At 45.3% G+C, this 10,275-nt stretch overlaps 2 protein-coding genes across 2 annotated transcripts in view; both read left to right on the top strand.

The window, feature by feature from the left end:
* Window positions 1–320: 320 nt before the first annotated feature.
* On the top strand, window positions 321–1,004 carry T265_11083 (hypothetical protein; the record flags this gene model as incomplete). The annotated part of the gene is made up of 1 exon (XM_009177643.1): window positions 321–1,004. The coding sequence occupies one exon, from the start codon at window positions 321–323 to the stop codon at window positions 1,002–1,004; it is 684 nt and encodes a 227-aa protein (XP_009175907.1).
* An 87-nt stretch (window positions 1,005–1,091) lies between these two features.
* Window positions 1,092–10,275, top strand: part of T265_15339 (hypothetical protein) — a gene marked incomplete at both ends in the record, with an annotated part of 36,735 nt that continues 27,551 nt past the window's right edge. The window contains 4 exons of the mRNA XM_009177642.1: window positions 1,092–1,426; window positions 3,333–3,536; window positions 3,619–4,047; window positions 5,776–6,312. Of these exons, the coding sequence (XP_009175906.1) occupies window positions 1,097–1,426; window positions 3,333–3,536; window positions 3,619–4,047; window positions 5,776–6,312 (1,500 nt within the window). The remainder of the gene's footprint in view (window positions 1,427–3,332; window positions 3,537–3,618; window positions 4,048–5,775; window positions 6,313–10,275) is intronic.

The raw sequence follows: 10,275 nt of genomic DNA, 5'->3' as shown, positions 1-10,275 counted from the left end.
GGTAATCGCGGTGCCATTACGGAGGAGCACTGCACATCGGGCTAATAATTCGAGCCCATAGGAAGTATGTGGCTTTCGGTAGTTCCAGTGGACCAATCACAAATGGACAATCGATAGGTTGGAGAATCTTGTGATCCTGAGCTGATACCCTGCATTAATCTGGCTCTCTTTTATGAGCATACATGAGTTTGCATCTGTAGATCGACTCGGTAATTGTCCCACCACTGCGCTGCATTTATGCATTTCTACTACCCTGGCTTCATATGCTGTACTTATCTGTTTCAGCCGGATGGTTTGAATTCTTCCGCTCTACGTCTTCAATGTTCCGCTTCTTGCACAACCTCTCTGCTAGTCGGAGATTTGTTTCTGCTCTCCGCCGCTTTAAACACACCGGTGTGGTAACAGCTTTTTCTGTATCTGTTACTTCTTGTGCTTTTTTGTTTCCTGTCGCAACTGAGAGTCACCCCTTTCTATCTTCAAATCAGAAACTTGATTCCTTCGTTCTTTCTCGGTGTCTTCAATGGCAACTTGATGCTAACCTGTCGGTGGTTCACCAGTTATTACGCGAATATGAACTGAATGTACATCACTTGTCAGAACTGTTGAACAGGCATGCTGACTTACTCCGTTTGTACTCTACTGAATCAGAGAACGATGACCCCACAGTAGCGGATGAAATTTTATCGGTGAGATCCGAATGGAACAATAGACTGAATCAACTTGATCAACTGGAACTGGCGCTACAGTCTGGAATCGGAACTTTGCGCTCTGCAACAGAGACGGTTTTTATGGCTGAAGACTTACTGAACCGAACCTATGTTCATGTACCTGTCGATAATCTCCCAGGTCTCCATTTATCGGCCCAGGCCAGTCGTACCCTTCATGCTGCGGAAACTGAACTGACCAGATTGTCAGGACTTCGTAAAAAAACATCGGAACAATGGTTCGTTCTCGTCAGTGAACACATCATTAACTGCACACCTAACGAGCATGACCAAAAATAGATCTTTACTTGTCCTTCCGCGTCTGCATTCTAATGTCTGCATTCATTCACTTTCTTGTGTTCATTCAGCATTCCGGTTTACTTTTAGCAAATATGTTAGACCCAGACGCAGGGCAAACAATCACTGAAGCTCTTTCAAAAGCCTCAAAGGCCGTACAACAGTTGATCAGTTTTCGCAACCAGTTTCTCGGTCAGGTTGTGGACGCGTATCAGCTTTTATCTCCCGATGAAAATGGTCGTGTCTGGCAAGATTTGAAACGAGTTGAGGCATTGGTTTCAGACATTCAACAACTTTTGACGAACAAATCGATTGCAATGAAGAACAAATTCGATGAAACAGTGTCTTTGTTAAGGTCCGTTGAGCCGATGTTTGCGCGTGCATCGTTGACAGAAAAGGCACAGTTCTGTTACCTAAATGGGAAGGTACGTTTCAGATGATTATTTTTATTCTCTTTTTCTGGCGAAGCGCGAGCCATCGGGTACAGAAGAACAATTGGTGACGCAAATGCAGTCAGCCTATCAACGTGGACCGCCCTTGGGGAACACACAATATATGGATTAGTCTATATAGGAAGAGGTATACATCTCAACTGGTACCGCGGTTTGTGCCCTGCTCGTTTTGACTTCATCGTAATTTCGTGCAACACTTTACTGCCCCCGGGAATGGTCTATGAAAGTTCGATTAAGTCAGTTTGTTCACACGGAGCGTGGCAAACTGCGAGTGTCTCCTTTTCAAACACTGATCGTGAGCCGTAAAACTGGTTTTAACAGCATGCGTAGGGGAATAGCGCTACCAAAGTGTGTACAAACAGTGTTTTCTCTCAACATTCCAGTTGCTTAAAGGCTTGCTACTTTTCAAGCTTTGGGCACTCAATTGGATCGGATGTTATTCGGTGGATGGCAGACCGCTAACCACCCACCCAGCAGCTAAAGACATCAATTGTCGACCCTACATTCATATCAATGAATGCAGATGGTCTCATGAGTTTTTGGGATCCGATCGCATCTTCCCTCATAATCATATTGTTGCTTTAAATTCCCCGCTTATCTCAACGATCTTCTACCAGCAATTGCTGGTCACTGTAAGTGCTTGTTGTATCGACGGAGTGCGGACAGTGGACTTGTCTGATGTGTGTTGATACGTCTGATTGTCGCTATCAAACTCGTCGTAATACGACCTGATTTAGGTTCTCGAAAAATCTAGTGTTTTATTTGTGTGCAATGGCGATCATAATACACACAACGAATGGACGTGTTAGTAGTAAGCCTCTATTAGGGTTGGTACTTTTTCGAACGGATCGCGCGCTACATGGTATCTCACGGGGAATACTGTTATGCACTCTTCAGGTCTGCCTTTTTTCGGCACTGCCTCCTTTGGGGCGTGACTTTTCTGAGGAGTGATGTCGTCGAACGTAAAAATCTATAGAGTTGCTGACCACTGCTTTAGTGGTTTGTCACTTACGGATTACCATGCTGTTCTTTCGTTCACACCCCTCCGAGTCGACTGCTTTCATTAGAAAATTTCTCTATCGAGAAAACCTCTCAGTTGCATATCTCTTCTGGATTGTTATGATCGTAAATTTCGTACTCCTTGGGGTTTTCTGATGTCGGGGTCAGTGTGTAGTGTATACTGAAGAACCGTTGGCACCACTCAGTAAGCGGCTTGCAAAACCATAGATGATAAATCCTGAAGTGAACTACTCACCCGAAAGAGAGCTCATATGGCAGCTGATGGTGTTGCAGTTCCACAGGTCCGAGACTGTGCTGTACTTGCATTCTGTCAGTATCACAAGAGAACGGAGCTCATATGCTGCAGCACCTCGAGACTGGCCTTCTCTTGCAAAGTATCCTTATCTCTAGCCTGCAGGAAGCCGGCAACGTCGTTGGGTGGATCATCCTGGGTGCTGTTTGCTTTGAGCGTGTGACTACCGCACCCAAAAACATCCAGTCACTTAATCGCTTATGTGGGAACAGTGATTTCCGCAGAACGATTCATGACCCTCTTCAGGAGCACCTAACGCTAAATATTTGCTCAGCTGTGCTTGTTAAAGCAGATCCTCGCTTAACGTGAAAGCTGCCCCGCAATCAAAGCGACTCAACCATAATATTAGTGTCACACCAAGCCAGTTATTTCCTGTCTTATTGTTTACAACTTCATCTACTTGACGCATTAGGCGAGTCCAGTGTAATGACGTATGTGGAGACTCCCAACGGTACGAGTGTAGTAAACTCTAAACGTACCCTTTAATATGCATCTGTTGGTATACTTTTAGTTAGACCACAGCACTGAATGAACTTTGCTTTTCCATTCTGTTCGTTTGCTTTGAAGGCGTTAAATGCCATACAACCAGATTTACTGGAGACGACGGATGAATCTATTGATCTAGCCGGGCAAGCTTCACAATGGCTGAAACGAGCGCTTAAATACAATCCACAGTTAGTCGATGCATGGTGCGAACTAGGCGAGAGTTCTTGGCGCTTAGGTGATCCAGGAGAGGCATCCAACCATTTCAGACAGGCTCTCAAGATTGAAGTGAGTTGTGGATAGCATTGGGTTGTCATAGCTTTGTATCATTCATGATTGCGGATTTTCCTATTCTTCTGTTTCATTCCAGCCGGATCATGTAGAAGCGATGTGTCAATTATCAATGGTTTTGCGACAGCTACCACGTTCTCCAGAAAAACCCGACGAAGCCAGTGCACGCAAACTTACTCAGGAATCTGACCCGTTTGCTGAGTCTGTGCATTTAGCACATGCGGCAGTAGGGCACCAACCGACTAATGGTCATGCCTGGTCCATACTTGGAAACGCCCTCTTGAGCAGTTACTTTAATAAATTCGCTTCCATCGCCCCTCCACCATTTACTGACAGCCCAACAACCAATGGCGATGTCAAACCGGATGAATCTGGTCCGGCCGGTTTCACCAGCTCTCAGCTGATCATGACTCGCTGTATCGCAGCTTATGCTCAAGCAGCGAAAGACCGGGAAACCGCGTTGGAGCCGAACTTCCATTTCAATCGGGGATTCACCTGGCACTCTCAGGTTTGTTGTAAGCCTTTCGTCTTTTGTGTGTGCTTAACGCCCGGCCCTAACTTTCAACGGCGTCATATCATATGTTACGTTACTCCACGAGCACTGTTAAAATTAATTTATCCACTAAGCTGTAGTAGTTGCTTGGACTTGAAGCTTCCGATCCAAGTAATCATGCGCAGCGAAGCCTCCAGACAAAGAACACCCTTAAGGAGAATCAAAGTGCCGTTGAGTACGACGTGTTCATTCTCCATGGATTCGGTTGCTGTACTTTTAAATGCCAAACAGCAGTTAATGCATTTATATTAAATGTGCTTAGCACTACATGCAGCGACGATATAAAAAATAAATTTATTGATTTTTCTAGTAATGAAGCAGAAACGTTTGTTTTCCAAGGAATTTTTAACACTTGATATTCCTAGTACGTTATGTTGGAATTATTTCAGTAATATTTATGTTAAAAGCCGTGATGTTTCCGCTGATGTAGTAGCTAGATGAGCCAATTTAACAGCTCCATCGTTCATCATCGCTCCGCATGATGTTCAAAAATTTGATTAGTTCCGTTCGTATTGTACATGTCACTAGATAAGTGCCAGCACAACTTCTTGTGATTATTCTTTGCACTCACTTTGATCTACTTTACCGCTGTGAATGCACTTTATTCCCGTGAGCCAGTCACCCTTGCTTTCACTGCTTAGCTCTGTCGCCCTCTCTTGCATGAGTGCTATAAATGGCATGGCGGAATCTCCACGTGGGCTTGCTTATTAGCTCTCCGGTTTTCACAATAAATCTTTCTGAATGTGCAAGTTTACATTCCCTCTAGAGCACTTATTAGCTATGTGTGGTGATGACGGTAGTGACTAGAATACAGTGTAAAGGTTACCTTCATCTGCAATACTCCTATTGACTAAATATTGATGTCCATATGGATTTATTGTCCTCCACAGATAGGACTAAGTCTCGAGTTTTATCTTGCAGTCGTCCTTTCCGTGTTGGCTCGCTAGGTTGAGAATAGTGATCGTTCTTTCCATCAGAATGGTCGTTGTTCCTAAACGGCGGATAACTGATTACTCATCGAATCTCTTTATCCTGCTAAGCAAAAGCTCAAAACTCAGAAGGACAGCACATGCGCACCCCAGCAGGTTTGTCCGCTCTCAAAAGTCAAGTTGAAATAGACCTCGAAAACAGAGCTCGCGCCGGTCTGTAATCACACGTGCACACACAGTCGCACAATTGCAGGCGTATTCCTGTTGATTTGGAGATCGGCCATAGTATCAAGCTCGGAAAACACTGAACTGAGACACAGTGGATCGGTTTGAATTTTGATCGGTGTTTATCCCCGGTTCATCTTCACGGTTTGTTGCTGAAATGCAACATTTCGGCAGCACTTATTCACTCACCAGTTCAAGAGTCACGTGATTAAGAAATCCGCCACCAGGGCACACAATGTCCTTTTGAGAATGATGTTTTTGGCCTCTTGGGATTCCGTCGCGTATTCTGGCCAGCTGGATGTTTTTAATTGCTATGTGCATTTTGCCAGAAAGCCCATGGGATCTCAAAACACCACTGAATGTTGGATATCCCCTATTTGTGGAATTTTAATCTATATCTGGCTCTTCTGAAACCAACCTTACTTTCTTTTTGTTGTTGAGAAAGACGTTGATCAGAACTTTATTAGCTGAAAGCCCGGGTTGTGACTGATAATGGTCATCTAAATTCACTATTCATCTCTTTTCTCAGGATATGTTTGCTCTTTGTTTGCGTTCTTGGCTGACAGCCATTTGTTTGGATCCGCAGTGGAGTGCACCACGAATTAAGGCCCTTCGCTTGACCCATTTCCTTCTGGAATTGGATCGATGTTTGCACCAAATCAAACAAGAACTGTGTGAAATTGCTGTTGAACAGGAAGCCGGTGGTGAAAACGTGCAGCCGGATAGGTTGAAAAAGTCATTACAACGTTCCAAGCGAGATCCCTACCATGTACGGGAGTTGGTCGCTCCTTTGGCTCCTTGTCTGTCTTTGGTTGCAGACTCTGAGAATGATATAGAGCCGGAGAAAAAGATAGCTCAGCGAAGAGCTCTCACTCGTTTTTTGGGTCCTTACTGTCCATCTGCTGCTGGGGATCCAGACGCCGCCTCCATCCTGTCCGGGATCACGGTGAAAATGAAGAAGAGCAAGCGCGTGAAATCCAAACAACCAAGTATGATTTCACCTTCTCCCTTCTCTCCCGGAACGAATTCATGGAAACTTAAGTTTGCTTTGTTTGAAGATTTACAAGTACGTTGGTGCTGAGTTACTATCAAACACCTTTTCTTGTTTTTTTTCCGACCGAGTTCGCTACGACCCTCTTACCGTGAAAAACAGTTATCAAGTGCCATTTTACTCCATTATTTAAGGTATTGGTACCAGAGGATACAGACTAGTCGGAATGTTTTTTTGTGTGGTCAGCTCACGTGATAGGCGGCTAAACTCGTACATCGACTATAAGTTACATAGACGCTATTGAGATTATTTAGTCATTTGTTAGTGTTTGCATAGTCTTGGGGAGCAATTGTTGACTTCTATTCTGACAACACAGGAAACAATGCTTCCTAGGATATATCGCAGACATCAATGAAAGCATTAGTGTTTTGTGCTTCTGGATACTTCACTCCAACCTATACTCCTTGATAGGATGTAAGAACTAGGTTCATTTGATTCTTTTGCAGCTCACAGTTTTGCGGTTTTAATCAGGTGGCGATCGGTTATGCTTGGTGTGATATCGTATTTCACTTGTGCTAGCCCATGCTGAGAAATTGCTAGGCAACGGAGTTACCCACAAGTTTTAAGACCACTGTCGATCCCTAACAGAGACCCTCTAAATGTCTTTGCTTAATCCCACTCACTATTTAGTAGACACGTTCGGAGCTAAGACCTCGCGCCTCCGGCTGTTCATGGTCATCGAATTTCTCCTACAAATCAACACTGAACTTATACAAGCAGTATAATTGCGGTCCTACTCTTTTATGGGAAACAGTCCCTCGAATCATCAAACTATTTTTTTCTCTTGAACGTGGTGTTCAATGGGGGTATAAATTAAACTATATACTTCAGCAGAAAAATGAATTGGGAGAGAAAGGAAGTGTATTCGCTCTTGTTCTAGTGCTACAGTCTTAAAGAAGCATGATTCTGAACTTCAGAAATTCCGCCAATAATTACTCAACGTTAAGGAGAAGGCTGCTGAAAAAGAACACCTCTGGGAAAACTCACTCGTTTTAGAGTGGCTTTTGTAGTGTCCTGTCGTCCATGAATTGGACACATCTGCCTTAAGATGACAGAGTCAGTTGGATTCATATTTTAGTTACTTGGGGCAAAACAAAAGTCCTGTGTAGCTCTAATGCGAACTAGGATGCTACACATCACCAAATGGACCCACTGTCTTTTGTTCCATCGTATAGGGCAAGCACGACATGTCTTTTTATTTGATTCGGATCGTGTATTTTCTCAAACGGAGTAGATTTTCACCTTGTGGCGAATTGTATCTGTTACAACATCGCCGTACTTTCATAGGGCTTGCGAAAACCTCTGGGCCGCACATAGATTTCATCAATGCTTTCTATCCAGAAGAGTTCTACCATCGAGGGTTGATATTTCTTCCGGGCCAGACGCTGCTACTTTCGATAATCACTCGAGGGATGTCGAGTGTTCGCTTGGTTGACCTCATTGCTCAGTACGACCCTTTGATTTGGACGGCAAGGACGCACAAATGTGCGAGTTGTAGCATTGTTTACTGTAAGGTTATATCACTGACAGTAGACCATCTTTCCGTTAATGAGACGCTAGGAAGTGTTTTCTGAATTATCAGGGAGGATTCCAAATCGCCAAGTTTTTGGTTTTGGGAGTATTGCTTGTTTGGAGGTTTCTTGTAAGGGAAGACCACCACACAAGCAAAGGTTGCTGGGTCGTTTAACTGTCAGTTATCTCACCGATGGGCCTTGTACACCTTTCTACGTGGGAGCTTTTAACGCCCGTACTCTGTGTCAAATTGGCAAGCAAGCAGTGCTCGCTGAAACCTTAACTCCCTCAAAATTTATGTGTCCCTTGTCTCCGACGCACGGATACAAGATCCAAGCGTGGTTATACATCTCAGGACGCTAACGACCAACCGGGCTCCTTCATATTTCACCTTCCATGTGTCCGGTAATCCAGAAGCAATTACTCGTGGAATACGTGGCGTGGGAGTTGCACTCAGCCTCAGGACTGGACGTGCTTTTTCGGAATGGGTCCCAGTGAACAATCGTTTCTGCGCCGTCCGGTTATCCAATCAAGCTCAATCACATTGGGCATAAAAAGCGGCGTCTGTTTGTAGCGTCGGCTTATGTCCCTACGGACTGTAGTTCTGATGCTGAGAAGGATACTTTCTGTCGAGAGGTATCCAGGCTAATTCGTCAAGCAAAAAGCACTGACGTTGTGTTCCTTGCGGGCGACATGAATGCCCAAGTCGGTCATGTGTGCTCCTTGGAATCGCATTTGGGCGGTCGATTCGAATCGATGCTTGTTGCACAAACAGCGGACAGCGACTCCAGTTGTGTGCTACTCATGAACTGTTTCTGGCTGATACGAACTTTCAGCGTGAACGTTCGTGTTGCGTGACTATCTGCAAATCAGCCATGGACCCAGTTGGATCGCGTGACCATCAGCCACCAGGAGAGAGCTACAATTCAAGACTGCCGTCCCTTCTGGGGCACACAACTTGATTCCGATCACACTATGGTGCGTGCATGCCTGTCAGTTGGTTTTTTCCAGACCCTCTTGAGTCAGCAAGAAGCATACCAATCCATCATTTTCGAATAACTACCATTGAAAGGAAGAAGGCATTCGCTGCGGAGTTACTTATTAGAAAACACCAACTGGACAGTTACAGACTGTTGTTGACCGTCAGGTACTGTGGCAGTGTATGTGGAACAAAGCTGTACCCATTAATTGCTGGCCCTCTTTGAGGTACTGTACGTCACTTCCCGCGGCCATGTGAGGGTCTACGGAAAGCTGTCGCCTGAGTTCACCACATCAAGTGGTGTCCGATAGGGCTGTCCCTCTTCCGCTTTCCTCTTCAACTTCGTCATTGATACGATTATGGAAGACGCACGATCGGCCTCTAATACCTCTGGGATGGAACCTCCCCCGGTGCGTTCGCTCACAAATACCAAGTACTCAGAAGACAGCTCTTCGTCGTGGTAATGTACACAATACTAAATAATCCAAATAACTGCCTCACAGTATGACATGCGGTTCAAAGTGTAAAGTGCTATCGCTAGATTGGGTGGGCTCGAACCTTAACCTCGTGCTTGCGGATGAACAGATTAAGGTGGTAGACAAATATTCCTACCTGGGCAGCTATATCAGTCCCGGTGGTCTCGCGGAAGATGATATTTCCATCCGGATTGGAAGGCTAGAGCAGCTTTTGTGAACCTGCGTCATCTGTGGCGTAGGCGTGGTATGAGCTTATCCGTTAAGGGTCGTGTTTACAATACTGCGGTGCGATCCACATTGCTGTACGGGTCAGAAACGTGGCCGCTGCGCGCCGAGGACGTCAAAAGAATCTCAGTGTTTGAGCAAATATTTCTTCGAAGCATTCCCCGAGTTTGTTGGGAACACCGGATCAGTAATTTTGAAGTACGTCGCATAGGTTTCGGAAGAAATAACTTGCCCACGATAGATGAACTGATCACATTGCATAGGTTGCGGTGGCTTGGCCACGTGCTCCGTATCCCAAACGACTGAATTCCTCGAAGGGTTCTTCTCGCACAACCACGTGAAGGGTGGAAACGAGCCAGAGGCGGTCAAACAGTGACTCTGCAGCGAAGCATCGAATTCATGAGATTCATTACCGTCTCCCTGGATGGGGACTCCGAGTTGGGCCACATCAATGGTCGGTGACACTGTCAGACATGGCCCAGTACCACTGTACGACAAGTAGCCGGTTCTCACAGCTGATAATGTTGTGTTTGTTGCTAGGTAAGGGTTTGCCACCGTGGTCGTGACTAACCCCCTCTGCAAGTGTCTCCATAAAATTCCGAGCCACCAAATAGTTTACCCGTTAAAGGGTGGTGGGAAGGTGAAGAACCGTGCTCTGTGGGGAGAGAGGACAACACTCCACTGGGGGGTGCGTCCCTTTTTTCCTATAATAATAAATAATAATCGTTAGCTGTAGCACCCTTTCGGTGCCTAGCTGTCATGCCACACGAAGGAGGCACGAGGGCT

This window comes from Opisthorchis viverrini (genome assembly GCF_000715545.1).
Source record: "Opisthorchis viverrini unplaced genomic scaffold opera_v5_440, whole genome shotgun sequence".
Classification (NCBI taxonomy): domain Eukaryota; kingdom Metazoa; phylum Platyhelminthes; class Trematoda; order Opisthorchiida; family Opisthorchiidae; genus Opisthorchis; species Opisthorchis viverrini.
Note: the sequence above shows the minus strand (reverse complement) of the source record. Positions and strands in the feature narration are given on the sequence as shown.